Genomic DNA, 22,297 nt, shown 5'->3' on the forward strand with positions numbered 1-22,297 from the left:
TGGTCAGTTCTCACCTAGAGCACTGTGCCCAGTTGTGGTCAGTTCTCACCTAGAGCACTGTGCCCAGTTGTGGTCAGTTCACACCTGGAGCACTGTGTCCAGTTCTGGTCAGTTCTCACCTGGAGCACTGTGTCCAGTTCTGGTCAGTTCTCACCTGGAGCACTGTGTCCAGTTCTGGTCAGTTCCCACCTGGAGCACTGTGTCCAGTTCTGGTCCATTCTCACCTGGAGCACTGTGCCCAGTTCTGGTCAGTTCTCACCTGGAGCACTGTGTCCAGCTCTGGTCAGTTCTCACCTGGAGCACTGTGTCCAGTTCTGGTCAGTTCCCACCTGGAACACTGTGTCCAGTTCTGGTCAGTTCTCACCTGGAGCACTGTGTCCAGTTCTGGTCAGTTCTCACCTGGAGCACTGTGTCCAGTTCTGGTCAGTTCACACCTGGAGCACTGTGTCCAGCTCTGGTCAGTTCTCACCTGGAGCACTGTGTCCAGTTCTGGTCAGTTCCCACCTGGAGCACTGTGTCCAGCTCTGGTCAGTTCTCACCTGGAGCACTGTGTCCAGTTCTGGTCCATTCTCACCTGGAGCACTGTGCCCAGTTCTGGTCAGTTCTCACCTGGAGCACTGTGTCCAGTTGTGGTCAGTTCTCACCTGGAGCACTGTGTCCAGTTCTGGTCCATTCTCACCTGGAGCACTGTGTCCAGTTCTGGTCAGTTCCCACCTGGAGCACTGTGTCCAGTTCTGGTCAGTTCCCACCTGGAACACTGTGTCCAGTTCTGGTCAGTTCCCACCTGGAGCACTGTGTCCAGTTCTGGTCAGTTCTCACCTAGAGCACTGTGTCCAGCTCTGGTCAGTTCTCACCGAGAGCACTGTGTCCAGCTCTGGTCAGTTCTCACCTGGAGCACTGTGTCCAGCTCTGGTCAGTTCTCACCGAGAGCACTGTGCCCAGCTCTGGTCAGTTCTCACCTGGAGCACTGTGTCCAGTTCTGGTCAGTTCTCACCTGGAGCACTGTGTCCAGTTCTGGTCAGTTCCCACCTGGAGCACTGTGTCCAGTTCTGGTCAGTTCACACCTAGAGCACTGTGTCCAGTTCTGGTCAGTTCTCACCTGGAGCACTGTGTCCAGTTCTGGTCAGTTCTCACCTGGAGCACTGTGTCCAGTTCTGGTCAGTTCTCACCTGGAGCACTGTGTCCAGTTCTGGTCAGTTCTCACCGAGAGCACTGTGTCCAGCTCTGGTCAGTTCTCACCTGGAGCACTGTGTCCAGTTCTGGTCAGTTCTCACCGAGAGCACTGTGTCCAGCTCTGGTCAGTTCTCACCTAGAGCACTGTGTCCAGTTCTGGTCAGTTCTCACCTGGAGCACTGTGTCCAGTTCTGGTCAGTTCTCACCTGGAGCACTGTGTCCAGTTCTGGTCAGTTCCCACCTAGAGCACTGTGTCCAGTTCTGGTCAGTTCTCATCTGGAGCACTGTGTCCAGTTCTGGTCAGTTCTCACCTGGAACACTGTGTCCAGTTGTGGTCAGTTCTCACCTGGAGCACTGTGTCCAGTTGTGGTCAGTTCTCACCTGGAGCACTGTGTCCTGTCCGGTTGTCGCTGAGCAGAGATATATTGAGATCTCTGAAGGTGCCTCTTTGAGGAGATGCCAGCAGGACAGAATAATGAAAATCGCTGGAGAAACTCTGGATTGTCAGGAAAAAGTTGGTACAAATTTAGCCGATCAAGAAGATGTAACTTTAAAGTCTGCTGCCAGCCAAGTTGTGTGAAGGGAATTAAGAGAATGTGTTCCAACTTACAAAAGGCAAATCTGAGCAGCGTAGTTGCACAGTGTATCAGCATGTAGAGATATGTGGAGGCAAAGGCTTTGGAATCATTACAGGAACAGTTGGTGGCAGTGATGGGGAGGAAGTTATTTCTGTCTTGCATTGTTCGATGCCGTCTCCCACTGTGATATCCAATCATGTCTGGACTCGTTACGAACACATTGAATCACACAATTTGCAGGTGGAACGTAGCTATGCCTTGACAAATGCTCAGGCCAAGACCCGCATCCAATATTGCGTTCTGCTAGCCAATGGCAACAATTTGCTTTCCCTCACACTGCTAAAAGCAGGCAGCTGTCTCCAATTTCCCTGCGCCTGTTTATGCAAATATTGACAGTGATGGAATGGTCAGGATATTGACTGTGTGACAGTGAGGCACTCGGGAGAGTGTATCTCTGAATAAACGCCAGCGTTGGACAGGAGGTGGAGACGGACCCCCAGCGTGAGATCGAACCCGTGACTCTGCTTCCAGCCGCAGGGCTGAAGAATTATTTATGTTGCAGAATGAAATAAAATTAAACTGGGCTCCACCCGACCCCCATCGTTGAGAGAAAGAAATGTGAATCTCAGTGCAACAAACAAACAACAAAGAAAATTACAGCACAGGAACAAGCCACTCGGCCCCTCCAAGCCTGCACCGACCATGCTGCCCGACTGAACTAAAACCCCCTACCCTTCTGGGGACCATATCCCTCTATTCCCATCCTATTCATGTATTTGTCCAGATGCCCCTTAAAAGTCACTATCGTATCTGCTTCTACTACCTCCCCCGGCAATGAGTTCCAGGCTCCCACTACTCTCTGTGTAAAAAATCTGCCTCGTACATCTGCTTTAAACCTTGCCCCTCGCACCTTAAACCTGTGCCCCCCTAGTAATTGTCTCTTCCACCCTGGGAAAAAGCTTCTGACTATCCACTCTGTCCATGCCCCTCATAATCTTGTAGATTTCTATCAGGTCTCCCCTCATGATAGCCCCTTATGAGGCTATCAGGAGTGAATTAGGAAGCATGGATTGGATTAGGGGATTGCAGGGACTGGGAACATCTGAAATGTGGAATTTTTTCAAGGAGCAGCTACTGCGAGTCCTTGATAGGTATGTCCCTGTCAGGCATGGTGGATTTGGTAGGGCTAGGGAACCGTGGTGCACTAAAAGAGTTGAGTCGATGGTTAAAAAGAAAAAGGAGGCTTATGTTCGGATGAGATTGGAGGGCTCAGATAGTGCACTAGAAAGCTTTAGATTGGCTAGGAGGGAGTTGAAGAGTGAGTTGAGAAGGGCTAAAAGAGGACATGAGAAGACTTTGGCTGATAGGATTAAGGAGAATCCTAAGGCGTTCTATAAGTATGTCAAGAACAGAAGGTTGGTCAGGGCAAGATTAGGGCCAGTTACAGACAGCAGGGGGAAGTTGTGTGTGGAACCGGAGGAGATTGGAGAAGTATTGAACCAATATTTCTCTTCGGTGTTCACGCAGGGGGACATGAATATAGCTGAGGAGGACATTGGGTCGCAGGGGTGTAAAATAGAAAGTATTACGGTTGATAAAGAGGATGTGCTGGAAATTCTTGAGGGGCTGAAAATAGATAAGTCCCCTGGTCCGGATGGGATCTACCCTAGGATTCTCTGGGAGGCTAGAGAGGTGATTGCAGAGCCTCTGGCTCAGATCTTCAGGTCGTCATTGGTCTCTGGTGTAGTCCCGGAGGATTGGAGGATAGCGAATGTTGTCCCATTGTTTAAGAAGGGGAACAGAGACTTTGCCGGGAATTATAGACCGGTGAGTCTTACTTCTGTTGTGGGCAAGGTTTTAGAAAAAATTATTAGGGATAGGATTTATAGTTATTTGGAGTGTAATGAATTGATTAGAAATAGTCAGCATGGTTTTGTAGCAGGTAGGTCGTGCCTTACTAACCTTATTGAGTTTTTTGAGAAGGTGACCAAAGAGGTGGATGGGGGTAAGGCAGTTGACGTGGTATACATGGATTTTAGTAAGGCGTTCGATAAGGTTCACCATGGTAGGCTTCTGCAGAAAATGCAGATGTATGGGATTGTGGGTAATCTAGGAAGTTGGATCAGGAATTGGCTATCAGATAGGAGACAGAGGGTGGTGGTGGATGGTAAATATTCATCATGGAGTGCAGTTACGAGTGGTGTGCCTCAGGGATCTGTTTTGGGGCCACTGTTGTTTGTAATTTTTATTAATGATCTGGATGAGGGTATAGTTGGGTGGATTAGTAAATTTGCTGATGACACCAAAGTTGGAGGTGTGGTAGATTGTGAGGAAGGGTGTCATAGTCTGCAGGGAGACTTAGATAGGTTGCAGAGCTGGGCCGAGAGGTGGCGGATGGAATTTAATGCGGAGAAGTGTGAGGTAATTCACTTTGGTAGGAGCAACAGATGTGTCGAGTATAGGGCTAACGGGAGGACTTTGAATAGTGTGGATGAACAGAGGGATCTAGGTGTGTGTGTACATAGATCCCTGAAAGTTGGGAATCAAGTAGATAAGGTTGTCAAGAAGGCATACGGTGTCTTGGCGTTTATTGGTAGGGGGATTGAATTTAGGAGTCGCAGCGTCATGTTGCAACTGTACACTACTCTAGTGCGGCCGCACTTGGAGTACTGTGTGCAGTTCTGGTCCCCGCATTACAAGAAGGATGTGGAGGCGTTGGAGAGGGTGCAGAGGAGGTTTACTAGGATGTTGCCTGGTATGGTGGGGAGGTCCTATGAGGAGAGACTGAGGGATCTAGGGTTGTTTTCGTTGGGAAGAAGGCGGCTAAGAGGGGATCTTATTGAAACATATAAGATGATTAGGGGTTTAGATAGGGTGGATAGTGATAGCCTTTTTCCTCGGATGGAGAAAGCTAGCACGAGGGGGCATGACTTTAAATTAAGGGGGGGTAGCTACAGGACGGATGTCAGGGGTAGGTTCTTTACCCAGCGGGTGGTGAGGGATTGGAATGCCCTGCCTGCTGCAGTTGTAGATGCGTCTAGTTTGGGGGCGTTTAAGAGATCTCTGGATAGGTTTATGGACGAAAAGGGATTGGTATAGGCTAGTGGGTCATTGTTTTTGTAACTGGTCGGCGCAACATCGTGGGCCGAAGGGCCTGTTCTGCGCTGTAATGTTCTATGTTCTATGTTCTATGTTCAACCTCTATCGTTCCAGTGAGAACAAATCAAGTTTCTCCAACCTCTCCTCATAGCTAATGCCCTCCGTACCAGGCAACATCCTGGTAAATCTTTTCTGCACCCTCTCCAAAGCCTCCACATCCCTCTGGTAGTGTGGTGACCAGAATTGAACTCTATATTCCAATTCTTTCTCATTTACTTTCCCAATTTTCCCTCTTCAAAGAATCACAGATGCTGGAATTTTCAGCTCCTGATTACATCGGGTGGATTTGGCAACGGGAATGGAAAATCTCATGGGAAAAAAGCCAAACCCTGTTTCACAGCAACACAGACACGTGACCTGCTTTCCCCTCCTCCCCCCCACTCCCCCACTCCCCACTCCCCCACTCCCCCTCCCCCACACCATCAGTGAGAGGGAACGTTTGCCAACGCTCAATGTTCGGAATATCATTTGCATCCACTAACATTATTATCAGGCACCGAGCGCCCTACCCAATCAGAAAACCCCTCAGCTTGAGGGTGGGACGGTAGAATGTGACCCTGAGATCCCCTGAGGCTCACACCTGGAGACCGAGCCACCCAGGGGAGCTCAGGTGAGCGCGTGGCTCACGGGGGAGAGGGTCATGGCCCCCCCCACCACCCCCGACACTGGCAATGAGTGGTCAAGGTGAATAGTATAGAGCAGCGGTGGGCAGCCTGGGGGTCACTCATGAGGGTCGCTAATGGGCAACCTGGCCCACTCACTCGGACAGGTTACCCATTACTGGGGTAGATGTGTTCAAGGGGAAGCTGGATAAACAGGTGGGAGAGAGGAATAGGACATGAGGAGAGATTGGCAGAAAGTTCATGCGGAGCGTTAACACCAGGGCAGAGCTGTTGGGTTGAGGTAGGTTTCTGGGCTGTAAATTGTAGGTGATGTTTTATCACAGGCAGAGATTGAGGATTGGGAGGTACATTTGTCATGGATGTAAGCAGACCCTGACAGGGGAAGACTTGCATTCATATAGCACCTTTCACAACCACTGGGTATCGCAAAGCACCTTGAAGTACAGTCACCGTAGGGCGGGATTTTCCAATCCCGGCACGGACGTTCCTCCGGTCCCTCAAGTTATCCGTCTCAGCCACATCGATTCCCAGGAATCGAGTTTCATTTTAAAGTTTATTTATCAGTGCCACAAGTAGATTCACATTAACACTGCGATGAAGTTACTGTGAAAATCTCCGAGTCGCCACACTCTGGCGCCTGATTGGGTAAGAAAGTCCACCGACGCTTCTACTTTCTCAGAAGATTAAAGAAATTTGGCCTGTCAGCTACAACGCTTACCAACTTTTAAGGATGCATCATAGAAAGCTTAGAAAGTTTTATCACAGCTCGGTCTGGGCTCCTGCTCTGCCCAAGACCGCAAGGAACTACGAAGGGTGGTGAATGTAGCCCAATCCATCACGCAAACCAGCCTCCCATCCACTGACTCCGTCTACACTTCCCATTGCCTCGGCAAAGCAGCCGGCATAATTAAGGATTCCCCACACACCCCGGACATTCTCTCTTCCACCTTCTTCCACCAAGGAAAAGGCTGTAAAAGTCTGAGGTCCCGTACCAATCAACTCAAGAACAGCTTCTTCCCTGCTGCTGTCAGACTTTTGAATGGACCTACCTCGCATTAAGTTGATCTTTCTCTACACCCTCGCTGTGACTGTAACACTACATTCTGCACCCTCTCCTTTCCTTCTCTATGAACGGTATGCTTTGTCAGACAGCTCCACACAGACAGTGACCCAAGCTCGGAAACCGAACCCGGGTCCCCGGCACTGTGAGGGCAGCAGTCTGACCACTGCCACTGCGGCAACGACAGTAGCAGTTTGATGGGCCGGACGGACCTTCCTGTGTTTGTTCCCCTCACGGCGCTGCCATTGGGTCAGATCCCAAATCACTGCTGTTAAATCGATTAAGATTCACAACCTCCGCAAAACTGACATTTGTAACCACAATTCCCAGTGAACGAGCCTGGAGCTGAAACAATACATTGAAGCTGTTACTGAACGATTTGACAAATGCTGGGAATGGGAAGCTGTTTAGCAGAGTGGAGAGGTTTGCTGTATTGAGTTGGATGCAGTGTTATTAAACATTAAGATTCCTGCAGTGACCTGACCGAAATATCTCCAGTTAGACTCATAGCCCCATCTGCTGGAGTGCACAAAAACTGCAGCAACCAAGCTCAGGTTCTCGTTCCCTTTGCAGCTTGGTTATTGCGTGCTGTATTTGATGTACAAACTCCTTCATCCAGATGAATATCAAATATAACATACAGTACAGCACATTGAAAAGCCTGACAGCAGCAGGGAAGAAGCTGTTCTTGAGTCTGTTCTGAGGTACGTGACCTCAGACTTTTACAGCTTTTTCCTTGGTGGAAGAAGGTGTCAGAGAGAATGTCCGGGGTGTGTGGGGGTCCTTAATTATGTTGGCTGCTTTGCCGAGGCAGCAGGAAGTGTAGACGGAGTCAGTGGATGGGAGGCTGGTTTGTGTGATGGATTGGGCTACATTCATGACCTTTTGTAGCTCTTTGTGGTCTTGGGCAGAGCAGGAGCCCAGACCAAGCTGGGATACAACTTTCTATGCTTTCTATGATACATCCATAAAAGTTGGTGAGCACAGTAACTTTCTGGGATTATAGAACCCCCATAACCTCTCATATTTACCCTAGCTAGCCACCCTGACACTAAGGGCAATTTAGCATGGCCCATCCACCTAACCCACACATCTTTGGACTGTGGGAGGAAACCAGAGCATCTGGAGGAAACCCATACAGATATGGGAGGAATGTGCAAACTCCACACAGTCACCTGAGGCTGGAATTGAACCTTGGTCCCTGGCGCTGTGAGGGAGCTGTGCTAACCACTGTGCTTCTGTGAGACAGCGTTGTGGGGACTGGAGGAGATTACAGAGATAGGGAGGGAGTACAGGAGCTGGAGGCAGTTACAGAGATAGGGAGGGGTGTAGAGGCTGGAGAAAGTCACAGAAATAGGGAGGATTGTAGGGGTTGGAAGCGGTTACAGAGATAGGGAGAGTTGTAGGAGCTGGAGGAGGATACAGAGATAGGGAGGGATGCAGGGGCTGGAGGAGGTTACAGACATAGGGAGAGGGTCTAAGGGTTGGAGGCGGCTACAGAAATAGGGAGGGTTGTAAGTATCGGAGGAGGTTACAGAGATAATGAAGGTTGTAGAGCCTGGAGGAGATTACAGAGATAGGGAGGGTTGTTGGGCCTGGAGGATGTTACAGAGGTAGGGAGGGGTGTAGGGGGCTGGGGGAGATTACAGAGATAGGGAGGGATGTAGAGGCTGAAGGAGGTTACAGAGATAGAGAGGGGTGTAGGGGCTGGAGGAGCTTACAGAGATAGAGAGGGGTGTAGGGGCTAGAGGAGATTACAGAGATAGGGAGGGCTGTAGGTGTTGGGGGAGGTTACAGAGATAGGGAGGGCTGTAGGTGTTGGGGGAGGTTACAGAGATAGGGAGGGCTGTAGGTGTTGGGGGAGGTTAGTGGGGTGGAATGTGAACCATTGCTGTTCAGGCTGTGAACTCAGGCCTCTCAGTAACGTTTTGCCTTTGTCCAATAGGGAAATATTTCTGGAGGTTGACACGAAACAGGCATCTGGTCTCCTTCCAACCAGCAGAAATCCAACGCTTCTGGCGTGGGTTACCCAGCAACATGGATGGCGTGGATTGTGTGTACGAGAGAACCACAGATCACAAAATTGTATTTTTCAAAGGTAAGTATTAACATTGATCACCCAGTGAGTCACAGCTGCAGCTGCCTGGAGCTGTCCGAGCAAAAACTCCATCGCCTCAAATAGCCGCCTAAGATCAGGCAGGTTTTCTCGTGGTCAAAATGAACCATTTACACTCACACAGTTTCAGAGACGCTGCTTTCCCTCTCTGCAACAGTGCATTGGTCTTATACAGAGCGGTTCTGTACAGCCGGATTATCAAACTGTGACCCTCACAGGTTCAGATCCAGCTCCAGTGATCACATTGCCTTTCTCTCTGTATTGGATGTGAAAAGAGTGATTGATCACAGCAGGCCTTTCTGCCCATTGCCCCTCTCCTGTCTCAAAGAGGTTTTCAATTAGTCCCACTCTCCTTCTCTTTCCCCAGGTTCTGGATTTCTTTCCCCTTTCCAAGTATTTCTCCAACTCCCTTCAATTTACTCCTGTCACAGTTTCTGACAGCACATTCTAACTGACTGCATCATTGCACCCTCACTCACACACACACACACACACACACACTGTCACACACACCCATACACACACCCTCACACACACTCTCACACACACACACCCTCACACACACTCTCACACACACACACCCTCACATACACACACACACACACACACAGACACCCACACTCTCACACACGTACACACACACAGACACGCACACCCTCACACACACTCACACACACACACACCCTCACACACACACACCCTCACACACACACACACCCTCACACACATACACACACACACAAACCCTCACACACACACACCCTCACACGCACACCCTCAAACACATCCTCACACACACACCCTCTCACATACATACACACCCACCCACATCTTAACATTCCCATTTTTAGAGAGTCTGGGAATCACAAACCTCCTACTCCCTCTGCCGGTCTCCTGTATTCCGAGCTGTTTGTAATTCCAATGAAGATGTTCATCCCAACATTTCACAATGAAATCTGGGCTTCTCACCGTGGCCTCTTTCACTGCTCCTCACATGTAATAGACAACTGGCTGTAGAGGGTGGAGAGTGTACCTCCCGGGAGGAATGCTCCAAATCCCAGTGTGTCCAGTGTAGCCTGGGGAGGTCTCCACAAAACCTGAATTCCAATCCCACACTGGGAGGTTTGAGAACCTGAGTTCTGGAGATAACTATTTTGGGAGGATGTGTTGGTCTTTGAAAGGAGTTGCAGTGAAGAATCGCTGCGATGGGATCAGGGGTGAGATTATGGGTGGGATTCTCACCACGCCCCACACGGTATGTTTTCCACTGGCAGAGGTGACCTGGCAATGTTTATGGCATTTTGCATGGCTCACCTGTCTCATCACCAAGGCACCCGCCATGGGGTGTGGGGGTGGAGGGTGGGAGGAGGGGGCAGGGTGGGTAAGAGGGGTGGAGGTTGTGGGGGGGGAGAGAGTGGGAGTGTGGGAGGGAGGAGTGGGAGTGTAGGAGAGGCGGGGGCAAGTGGGAGTGTGGGGGTGGAGTGGGGGGGTGGGGGGGCGAGGGAAAGAGAGTGGGAGCGTGGGGCGGAATGGGTGGGTTGGTGGCATGGGGGGTGGGATTGGGAGTGTGGGAGGGGGAGTGTGGAGGGGGAGGTGGGAGGGGGCACCTTCAGCCGCACTGGAAAATCCCACCGGCGAGAAGACCAGAAAATTTAGGGGAGAAATTAGGAAACATTTCTTCACTGGACAGATAGTGAAGGTGTGGGAGTCTCTCCCACAAATCATCATCGTACAACCGCTACAGAGCAGCCCATCGAGTCAGCACCGATCACCATCACATCCAGGCCCCATTCCGCATATATTTACCCTAGCTAGTGCCCCTGACACTAAGGGGCACTTTAGCCAATCCACCTAACCAGCTCATCTTTTAGATTGTGGGAGGAAACTGGAGCACCCGGCGAAACCCACGCAGACATGGGGAGAACGTGCAGACTCTGCACAGACAGTGACCCAGACCTGGAATCGAACCTGGGTCCCTGGCACTGTGAGGCAGCAGTGCTAACCCACTGTGCCGCCCCAGATCTCAGATTAATAGATTTTTGATCAGGAATACAGAGCTTGGACAAGTGTTAGGATACAGTACGGTCTTACTGAATAGTGGAACAGACTCGAGGGGCTGAATGTCCTCCCCCCATTCTTGCATTTTAAAATTGTGGATCAGCAGTTGGCCAGCAGCACTCTGAGCATCACAGAGCTGTAATGGCCCTGTGTTCAATCCTCGCCCTTTGCTGTGTTTACTTAATCTGTGTTGGTGTATCGCACTGGGACCGGCAGCCCTGACCCTGAGCTCTAGTTGCTATGGTTCAGCTACAACACTTTCCCCAGACAGCGCGAAACCTGCAGTACACATTTTGGAAGTCCCTGATGTATAAATTTTGTGTGTCTTCGGTGTCAGACTGTGCAGTCAATACAAAGAACGTACAGGGAGCTTGAAGCCCAGTTGATGTTCTTTGATAATAAATGACTTATTTCATGTTTTACAGCCTTAGATCTTGACCTGAAAGACTGTGAAAAAATTAAAAGTTAAAAATAGAACAATTTCTCCTCAAGTAAACCTTGAGGAGCCTTTTTTATTATAAATTCTTCATTCACAGGATGAGGGCATCACTGACTAGGCCAATATTTATTGTCCATTCCTAATTGCCCCTTGAGAAGGAGCTGCCTTCCTAAGCAACTGCTGTCTGTGTAGGTACACCCACAGTGCTGTTAGGGATGCAGGCCCAAGATTTGTGTTTCATTTGTAAGTTTATTTATTAGTGTCACAAGTCGGCTTACATTAACTCTGCAACGAAGTTACTGTGAAAATCCCCTAGTCGCCACACTCTGGCACTTGTTCGGATACACTGAGGGAGAATTTAGCATGGCCAATCCACCTAACCAGCACATCTTCCAGACTGTGGGAGGAAAGCGGAGCGCCCGGAGGGAACCCACGCAGACACGGGGAGAGCGTGCAGGCTCCACACAGATCCAAGCCGGGAATCGAACCTGGGTCCATTGAGCTGCGAGGCAGCAGTGCTAATCACTGTGCTACCAATCTAATCCACATACTGACCAAGTGACAGTGAAGGAAAGGCGAGTGTGAGGTGGTCCACTTTGGTAGGAAGAATGGTAGGAAGGACTATTACTTACGTGACGAAAAACTGCAGCAGGCGACGGTGCAGAGGGACCTCGGGGTCCTTGTGCATGAGTCGCAAAAACCCAGCTTGCAGGTGCAGCAGGTGGTCAGGAAGGCGAATGGGATGCTGGCCTTCATAGCGAGGGGGATTGAATATAAAAGTAGGGAGGTCTTGCTGCAGCTGTATAGGGCATTGGTGAGGCCGCAGCTGGAGTAGTGTGTGCAGTTTTGGGCGCCGCACCTGCGCAAGGATATTTTGGCCTTGGAGGGAGTGCAGAGGAGGTTTACTAGGCTGATACCGGAGTTGAGGGGGTTGAGCTATGAGGAGAGGCTGAATGAACTAGGCTTGTACTCGTTGGAGTTTAGAAGAATGAGGGGAGATCTCATTGAGACGTATAAGATGATGAATGGGATGGATAGGATAGAGGTGGAGAGACTCTTCCCGCTCAAAAAAGACAGTAGGACTAGGGGGCACAGCCTCAAGATAAAGGGGGGGCGGTTTAGAATGGAGTTGAGGAGGAACTTCTTCACTCAAAGGGTGGTGAATCTCTGGAATTCTCTACCCGTTGAAGTGGTGGAGGCTGCCTCGCTAAATATTTTCAAGAAGCAGGTTGATGGGTTTTTGATAAGAGAGGGGATTAAGGGTTATGGGGAGAGGGCCGGAAAGTGGAACTGAGCCGCGACAGATCAGCCATGATCTTATTGAATGGCGGGGCAGGCTCGAAGGGCCAGATGGCCTACTCCTGCTCCTATTTCTTATGTTCTTATGTTCTTATATGGTTAATGGATAACTTGTTGAATTAACAGCAGCAAAGGGGCCCAAAGCTTCACTGTTGGGGAGTTAAAAATTCCAGCAGCAGATCCGTGCCTTACCAGCGTCATCACGTTGACAGAGATTCTGTTCAGAGGCATTCTGGGTCACTGCCCCGAATGGGCAATAGAACCTTTCCATATGAAAATACGACAGCTGTTTTGAAACCAGTTGCCAAAGCCGGTTGGCAGTCAAGTGCAAATCAAACATCTCCAGCTGCCAACTCAGGCACAGTGAGCCAAATGGCTTCTTTCTGCGCTGTACCCGTTCTCTGAGCGCGATCTAACTGGCTGTTAAGGCCACACTCCCTCTGCAGCGAGGTGGGAGAACCCAGCCGAATCTGCAGCGGGACAGGAAAATCCCGTCGGCGTGAATAGCCATAACATTCCGGTCTGTTTTTGAGTCCAAAACATGGTAGATGAGCCAGACAGAAAGCACGGGTTACTTGCATGTACGTTAATTCTTAACACATCTCTCCAATCTGTTGGACAGGGGAGCGGTACTGGGTGTTCAAAGATAACAATGTGGAGGAGAGTTACCCACGCTTCATCAGCGACTTTGGTCTGTCTGTGAAGAGTATTGATGCAGCCTTTGTTTGTCCTCATGATGATAAGACCTATTTCTTTAAGGATAATCAGTACTGGAGATACGATGACCACCTCCGGAAAATGGACCCTGACTATCCAAAGGACACGGTCCTGTGGAAGGGTTTACCCAGCCAGCTGGATGATGCTATGAAATGGTCTGATGGTATGTGTGTTTCTACTTGGGAATGAATTACGCTGTTTGTTGAGGTGAACTGTTGGGGTGTGAAACAGAAACAAGCTACCTTCACCCTTTCCCACTGACATACCTTAAACCTGGCCTCACTGAGCAGGCGGGACAGGAACCATCCCACTTCTTATCCTTTCAACCTCAATATCTCTGTTAATCCATCACAGAAATCTCAAACGTACCTCCCCAAAATGCCACAATGCTTTTTTCTTTATTCATTCATGGGACACAGGCGTCACTGGCTGGGCCAGCATTTATTACCCATCCCTGGTTGCCCTTGGAGGGCAGTTGAGAGTCAACCACATTGCTGTGGCTCTGGAGTCAGATGTAGGCCAGACCGGGTAAGGACGGCAGATTTCCTTCCCTGAAGGACATTTGTGATGGGTTTTTCTGACAATCGAAAATGGTTTCATGGTCATCAGTAGATTCTTAATTCCAGATATATATTTTATTGAATTCAAATTTCACCGTGTGCCATGGCAGGATTCGAATCCGGGTCCCCAGAGCATTAGTTGAGTTTCTGGATTAATTGTCGAGCGATAATACCACTAGGCCTTCACCTCCAGGGTCAATGACAGTTTTTGAGACTGAGATGAGTGGACTGTAGTTGGGGTGTAGGAGGGGATATGGAGCACCAGTCCACTCTCTGCTTTTAACCCTTTAATGCTATAGTTAGATGCAAAGATGAGGCAGTTACTCTTCCATTCAGAAGCCCTTCGTCCATCAAGAGGAAGCCACATTCAGACCCACAATGCACAATGTTGGATTTTCACCAGCGATCTAGAGTTTCACAAAACTGCCCTGAAAATCATTCCTGTTTTCTAATCTCTCTGTGGCGTCGCGCTGCGTTCCCCTGACCCCCTCATCTCTGTAATCTCCTTAAACAATTAGACTTAAATATTTCTCAGTACTGACCCTGTGACAATGCGGCACTCCCTCAGCACTGACCCTCTGACAGTGCAGAGCTCCCTCGGTACTGACCCTCTGACAGTGCAGAGCTCCCTCGGTACTGACCCTCTGACAGTGCGGCACTCCCTCAGCACTGACCCTCTGACAGTGCGGCGCTCCCTCAGCACTGACCCTCTGACAGTGCAGCATTCCCTCAGCACTGACCCTCTGACAGTGCAGAGCTCCCTCGGTACTGACCCTCTGACAGTGCAGAGCTCCCTCGGTACTGACCCTCTGACAGTGCAGAGCTCCCTCGGTACTGACCCTCTGACAGTGTGGCACTCCCTCGGTACTGACCCTCTGACAGTGCGGCACTCCCTCAGTACTGACCGTCTGACAGTGCGGCACTCCCTCAGCACTGACCTCTGACAGTGTGGCACTCCCTCAGTACTGACCCTCTGACAGTGCAGCATTCCCTCAGCACTGACCCTCTGACAGTGCGGCACTCCCTCAGCACTGACCCTCTGACAGTGCGGCACTCCCTCAGCACTGACCCTGTGACAGTCCGGCACTCCCTCAGTACTGACCCTCTGACAGTGCAGCATTCCCTCAGCACTGACCCTCTGACAGTGCGGCACTCCCTCAGCACTGACCCTGTGACAGTCCGGCACTCCCTCAGTACTGACCCTCTGACAGTGCAGCATTCCCTCAGCACTGACCCTCTGACAGTGCAGCATTCCCTCAGCACTGACCCTCTGACAGTGCAGAGCTCCCTCGGTACTGACCCTCTGACAGTGCAGAGCTCCCTCGGTACTGACCCTCTGACAGTGCAGAGCTCCCTCGGTACTGACCCTCTGACAGTGTGGCACTCCCTCAGTACTGACCCTCTGACAGTGCGGCACTCCCTCAGTACTGACCGTCTGACAGTGCGGCACTCCCTCAGCACTGACCTCTGACAGTGCGGCACTCCCTCAGTACTGACCCTCTGACAGTGCAGCATTCCCTCAGCACTGACCCTCTGACAGTGCGGCACTCCCTCAGCACTGACCCTCTGACAGTGCGGCACTCCCTCAGCACTGACCCTGTGACAGTCCGGCACTCCCTCAGTACTGACCCTCTGACAGTGCGGCGCTCCCTCAGCACTGACCCTCTGACAGTGCAGCACTCCCTCAGCACTGACCCTCTGACAGTGCGGCACTCCCTCAGCACTGACCCTCTGACAGTGCGGCACTCCCTCAGCACTGACCCTCTGACAGTGCGGCACTCCCTCAGCACTGACCCTCTGACAGTGCGGCACTCCCTCAGCACTGACCCTCTGACAGTGCGGCACTCCCTCAGCACTGACCCTCTGACAGTGTGGCACTCCCTCAGTACTGTCCCTCTGACAGTGTGGCACTCCCTCAGTACTGACCCTCTGACAGTGCGGCACTCCCTCAGTACTGTCCCTCTGACAGTGTGGCACTCCCTCAGCACTGTCCCTCTGACAGTGTGGCACTCCCTCAGTGCTGCATTGTTATTAACAGCTTGGATTATGTGAGATTGTTTTTTGAGTGGAATTAATAAACATAACGGGAAAAATGTGACGCTTTAAAATATGACTTTCTGAGAATTAGCCAGTGCTGGCACCAAAGTGTTTGAATGTAAAACATGATTAAGTAAAATGCAAATCGTACTGAAGGTTTATTTTCCATTCTCACACTCTGTGCTCCCCATTAGGAGCTGCCTATTTCTTTAAGGGGAAGAATTATTGGAAAGTGACGCAGAATAACATGGAAGTGGATCCCGGATACCCCAAGTCCGCGGCAAGGGACTGGCTGGTGTGCAGCGAGATGCAGGCAGACTCCTCAATATCAGAGCAAACCCACTCCAAGCCCCGAACGGGCCGAGACCACCACGACGAGAGCCGCTCGGCGAGCGAGAAAAGGAACTGCTCGTGCACGTCCGTGGCAGAGGCGTCTAGACTCACGGCTGCGCTGAGGCGGAAAGCCAACCTGCTGCTTATCTTGGCGCTGTCACTGTGGCTTGGACTGGATTAACGGAATCACCGACGTTCACCCGGACAGCTTCATGACACCGCCGTGACTCTGTCTGAAGAATTCCTCATTGCCTTTGCTGGGAAGAGTCTGTAGATTAAGGGGACCCATTATTAGAATCAAAGAGCTGTGCCAAGACCAACAGAAACATTTGACACTTGCTGGATTCACAATGAATCGATAATTTTTTAAAACAATATGAAGGAATTTCGTTGAAAGTGTTCTTTATCATCAAGGAAAGTTCAAACAATTTATTTTTTTAATACAAAAAAGAAATGTGGATTCCGAGGACCTTTGTATGGTTATGATCAAGAATTGTTTATTGGTATTTCTGTCACTTACTACCCTGAAATGGGATGTTGGTATTCACTGCAGTCTATTTATTTATATCTATTTTATCCACTCGCTAGGAACTCTTTCGTTTTCTGTTGGGACTTGAGGTTCTGTGTTGTTTGAATCGAATATTGCCAGCAAGTGAAGTTACTTACACTGACCTAGAGGTGACTGCGGTGACGTGATATTGTGGGGAGATTCCACCTTCAGGGAGCTTTGATGTGTATCCTCACTGAGACCACCTTATTCCAATGCCCGCTGACCTGCCATCACTCCCAGTCCACTAATTGAGGGGTGGTACAGTGGGTTTTAGCACTGCTGACTCACCAGAGACCTGGGTTCAATTCCCCGATTGGATCACTATTTGTCTGAAGTCTGCATGTTCTCCCCATGTCTGCATGGGTTTCCTCCGGGTGTTGCAGTTTCCTCCCACAGTCCAAAGATATGTGGGTCAGGTGGATTGGCTATGCTAAATTGCCCCTTTATCATCCGGGATGTGTAGGTCAGGAGGATTAGCAGGGTAAATATGGAGGGGCGGCGGAATAGGTCTTAGGTAAGATGCTCTTTTGGCGAGTCGGTGGAGGTTTGATGGGCCGAATGGCCCAAGTAGAGATTGTAGGGATTCTATAATATTGGGACATAGGAAATATGAATGGGAGGATTATATTGAATGTATGACACAGAAACAGGCCACTCAACCTAACCAGCCCATGTCAGTGTTCCTGCTCCACTCGAGCCTCCTCCCATTGTATCTCTCCGTTCCCTTCTCCTTCAAATACTTGCCCTTAAATACATCTATATCATTCCAGCCCTTTGAGCCTGCTCTGCCACTCAGTAAGATCGGCTGGAACTCTACCATGGAATCGGCATGGGCGAGGGTCCAATAACGGAAATCTCTGTTGACTTTGAGTAGGAATTTCCAGTCTCGCCGGAGCGCAGCCATAAAATCCTGCCCATCGCATCTGATCCAATCTTAACCTCAGCTCCACTTTCCTGCCTGTTGCCCCGGATACTTGACTCTGTTCTAGATCAAAGATCTGTCCATCTCAGCCTTGTCTCTCTAGCATAACTTGCACATCTCTCCGGGATAGAGAATTCCAAAGATTCATTACACATTCATGAGGAAATTCCTCCTCACTTCCAACTTAACTGGGCATCCTCTAATTCCGGAACTGTGTCCCCGGTTCTAGGTTCTCCTACCAGGAGAATCATCATCTCAACATCTAGCCTGTCAAAGCACCTCAGGATCTTATATATTCCAGTAAGATCATCTCTCATTCTTCTAAACTCCAACGAGTGCAGGTCCAACATGCGTGACTGTTCCTCATAAGTCAAACCCCTTCATCCCAGGAATTAGCCTGGTGAACCTCCTTTGAACTGCTTCCAAAGTGAGTATATCGCTCCTTAAATTAGGAGACTAAAACTACACACAGTTCTCCAGGTATGATCTCACCAATGTAAAAGGACTTCCCTACTTTTACACACACTGCCCCTTGCAATATAGGTCAACATTTCATTTGCCTTCCTAATTCCTTGCTGCACCTGCATGCTAACATTTTGTGATTCACGTTCAAGGATGTCCTCTTCATCTGAGTAATTGCTATTGATTGTAAATAATTGAGGCCCCAGCACTGACCCCCATGTCACTCCAGTGGTTACAGTTTGCCAACCTGAAAATGACCCATTTATCCCTACTCAGCTTCTGCTGAGTTAACCAATGCTCTATCCTTGCTAATATCCTACCCCTACATCATGTACTTCTATTTTGTGAAGTAACCTTTGATGTGGCACCTTTTTAAGTGCCTTTTGTAAATCCAAGTACACTACATCTACAGGTCCCCCTTTATCCACGTTGCTTGTTACTTCCTCAAAAAAATCCAATAAATTAGTCAAACACAATTTCTTTTCCACAAAACCATGTTGATTATTGTTTTCTAAATGCTTTGCCTCAACTTCCTTAATCATGGATTCTAGCATTTTTGCAATGACAGATGTTAGATTAACGGGCCAATAGTTTCCTGCTTTCTGTTTCCCTCCTTTCTTGAACATACATTTTACATTTGCAGTTTTCCAATCTCTTGGGTCAGTTTCAGAATACAGGGAATTTGGAAAGATTGCAACCGTTGTATCCACTATCTCTGCAGCCACTTCATTTAGGACCCTAGAACACAGGCCATTGGGGCAAGGGGTCCTCTCAACCTCTCATCCCATTAGTTTGCCCAATACTTCTTGTCTTGTTCATAGTCTCTGTCATTTCCTTGTTCTCCATTATTAATTCTCCAGTGTCATCCTTTAAAGGGCCATCATTTACTTTAGCTACTCCCTTCCTTTTTATATACCTGTAAAAATTCTTTATGTTTTTATATTTCTTGTGAGTTTCCATTCCAATTCTCTTGCCGAACCTCGTGGCACTCTAAAGCAGACTTTCATCCATTTCCACAGTTAGTTCATTAATCTGTCATTTGGCGATCTAGGAGTCTCACTCTTACCGCCAGCCATTGGCATGTTGGAAGGATTTTGCAGGTTGATAATCAACCTGTTTGACTGCGTTATGAACGTTTCTTCCTTGGCCATCAAATCCTGGAGTGGGACTCAAACTTGAAGCTTTGCCTCAAAGGCACTGACCCACTGCACCACACAACCTCCGTTTCTTGTTAATTTACTCTGATAATATAATTTCCTCCCTTGTTTTGACAAACGCCGCTGGCTTCTAAAGTTTTCTTAACCTTCTGACCTGCCATTAACCTTTGCAACATCGTACACTTGTACTTTCAGTTTGATTCCCTCCTTAATTTGATCGTTATAAACTAATTAATTTATTGTAATCTGTGATAACTCATCACTGCTGCTTCTTGCTGATGCGAATCAAAAGTGAATAATGGGGCGGCACGGTGCCACAGTGGATAGCACTGCTGCCTCACAGCTCCAGGGATCTGGGTTCGATTCCTGGCTTGGGTCACTGAGTGTGAAGTCTGCATGTTCTCCCCATGTCTGCGTGGGTTTCCTCCAGGTACTCTGGTTTCCTCCCATATTCCAAAGATATGCAGGATAGCTGGATTGGCCATGGTAAATTGCCTCTCAGTGTCAGGGGGACTAGCTAGGGTAAATGCATGGGGATAGGCCTGGGTGGGATTGTGGTCAATGCAGATTTGATGGGCCGAATGGGTTCCTTCTGCACTGTATGATTCGATAATTCTATGAATTGAGATTCTGAATAAAATTCTCAAGAAGCTTTATGATAAAATAAATTCACATTTCGGAGTGTCCCAGTATTCGCTGCGCACTCCTATTTACCTTCAGCAGCTGATGGTGGGACACTTCCGTGAGCTGCTACCAGTCCAGGTAGAATCCCATCTGGCTGTAGTCCTTGTCACAGTTTGACAGTGGTTAGAGAGCAGCTAAATGCCAACCGTACTGCCTTAGGATTGGAGTCACATTTCAGCTAAATTGACCAAGAGCAACAGGTGTCCTGTAAAGTGAACAAGTTTGATTGTTATCAACAGGTCCTAGGGAGGCATGGTAGCAAGTGGTTAGCAATGCTGCCTCACAGTGCCAGGGACCAGGGTTCGATTCCCGGCTTGGGTTACTGTCTGTGTGGAGTTTGCACATTCTCCCCGTGTCTGCATGGGCTTCCTCCAGATGCTCCAGTTTCCTACCACAGTCCGAAAGCAAGCGTGCTGGTTAGGGTGCATTGGCCATGCTAAATTCTCCCTCCGTGTATCCGAACTGGCACCAGAGTGAGGCGACTAGGGGATTTTCACAATAACTTCATTGCAGTGTTAATGTAAGCCTACTTGTGACCCTAAAATAATAATTCATGCTCACTTTTGATTATGTTAGATTTTTGTCCAACTGAATTCAAATTACCCAAGTTACCCATGGCATTGTTTGAGCTTGCCTTTTACTGGGTTGCTACATAACCAGTACACTGCACTAAATCTTGGCTGAGCTTGTGTGGCATTGTTAGTTTTGATGTTAACATGGTGGCCCAGTGGTTAGCACTGCTGCCTCACAACTCCAGGGACCTGAGTTCGATTCCCGGTTTGGGTGACTGTGTGTGTGGAGTTTGCACATTCTCCCTGTGTCTGCATGGGTTTCCTACGAGTACTCCAGTATCCTCCCACACACCAAAGGTGTGCGGGTCAGGTGGATATGCCATCCTAAATTGTCCAAAATTTACTGGGATGTGTAGGTTAGAGGGATTGGCGAGGTAAATGTGTGGCGTTGTGAGGATAGGGCCTGGGGTGGGATTGTCGTTGGTGCAGACTCGATGGGCTGAATGGCCTTCTTCCACACTGTAGGGTTTCTATGTTAGTAGAACAGACACAAGAAAGAGATGAAACCTTTTGGAGAGGGCGCTGAGTGGTGCAGCCTGACTTTGAACACGTTGCACTTGGGGTTGGCTATGCTTTGGTATTCCGTAAGCTTATAGCTGACCTGCTTATGGCCTGGCCTGTCCATTCCTGCCCACTCCCATCACCCTCAACTCCTTTGTCAATGAACAATCTGTGTAGCTTAGCCTTGAACATACTCAATGATCCAGCCTCCGCTGCCATCCGTGAAAGAGAACTCCCAAGATCAACAACCCCTCAAAGGAGGAGAAATTCTTCCTGATCCCCGCTTTAGATTGGAGACCCCTGATTATTAAACTGTGCCCCCTCGGTCTAGATTCCCCCATGAGAGGATTCATCCTTTCAGCATCCACGCTGTTAAACCCCCTCAGAATCCAAGATGTCTCAATAAGGCCACCCCTCATTCTTCTAAACTCCAATGAGTACAGGCCTCAATCTTTCCTCAGCTGGAGATGGGTGTAAAGTTGGAGAATTTACTGGATTCAAGTCATTGAGAGAGATTTTATGGTATAAAGATTATTACAAAACAACATTTGCTAAATCTGTATCAATCCTTCCCAGAGACTTTAATCCCAACTATTGAATCTGGAAGGAAATTATTTGCACTGAATTTACTTTGAAACGGTTTAATGCTTCTAAAATTTCTCTGGAATATTTGGAATGATTATATTTCCAAGGAATTGTGTCCAGGTTCCAAAGCAGTCCATGAAAACTTCCCATGTGAGCTTTCAGTAATGTTGGGCTATCTGACTAGGCGAGGCATCGCTCTGTCTTACCCTTGCCCGCTATCATAGAATTATAGAATCCCTACAGTGCAGAAGGAGCCCATTCGACCCATCGAATCTGCACTGACCACATTCCCACTCAGAACCTATTCCCATAACACCACACATTTATCCTGCTAATTCCCCTGACACTAGGGTCAATCTAGCATGGCCAGTCAACCTAACCCACACATCTGTGGACTGTGGTAAGAAACCGGAGCACCCGGAGGAATCCCACGCAGAAACGGGGAGAACATGCACACTCCACATGGACAGTGACCAGAGCCATCCCAGAATATGTCTCCTGTTATTGGGAAATGTATGTCACATACAACTGGTTTGTAGTGAGTTAAGTTTTCTTTTATCCCAAATCCCTATAGTATTCCTGACATCCAATGCTTTGGGTTCAATTCTGGGCCTGGGTCACTGTCTGTGTGGAGTTTGCACATTCTCCCCGTGTCTGCGTGGGTTTCCTCTGGGGGGGTCCGGTTTCCTCCCATAGTCCAAAGATGTGCAGG

At 49.1% G+C, this 22,297-nt stretch overlaps 1 protein-coding gene across 1 annotated transcript in view; it reads left to right on the forward strand.

The window, feature by feature from the left end:
* Positions 1-21,933, forward strand: part of mmp17a (matrix metallopeptidase 17a) — a 107,958-nt gene extending 86,025 nt beyond the window's left edge. The window contains exons 8-10 of the mRNA XM_080207987.1: positions 8,539-8,691; positions 13,128-13,385; positions 16,014-21,933. Coding sequence (XP_080064113.1) covers positions 8,539-8,691; positions 13,128-13,385; positions 16,014-16,333 — 731 coding nt within the window. The 3' untranslated portion in view covers positions 16,334-21,933. The remainder of the gene's footprint in view (positions 1-8,538; positions 8,692-13,127; positions 13,386-16,013) is intronic.
* The last annotated feature ends 364 nt before the right edge of the window (positions 21,934-22,297 follow it).

This window comes from Carcharhinus amblyrhynchos, chromosome 20 (assembly GCF_965287045.1).
Source record: "Carcharhinus amblyrhynchos chromosome 20, sCarAmb.v2.hapA, whole genome shotgun sequence".
NCBI classification, from domain to species: domain Eukaryota; kingdom Metazoa; phylum Chordata; class Chondrichthyes; order Carcharhiniformes; family Carcharhinidae; genus Carcharhinus; species Carcharhinus amblyrhynchos.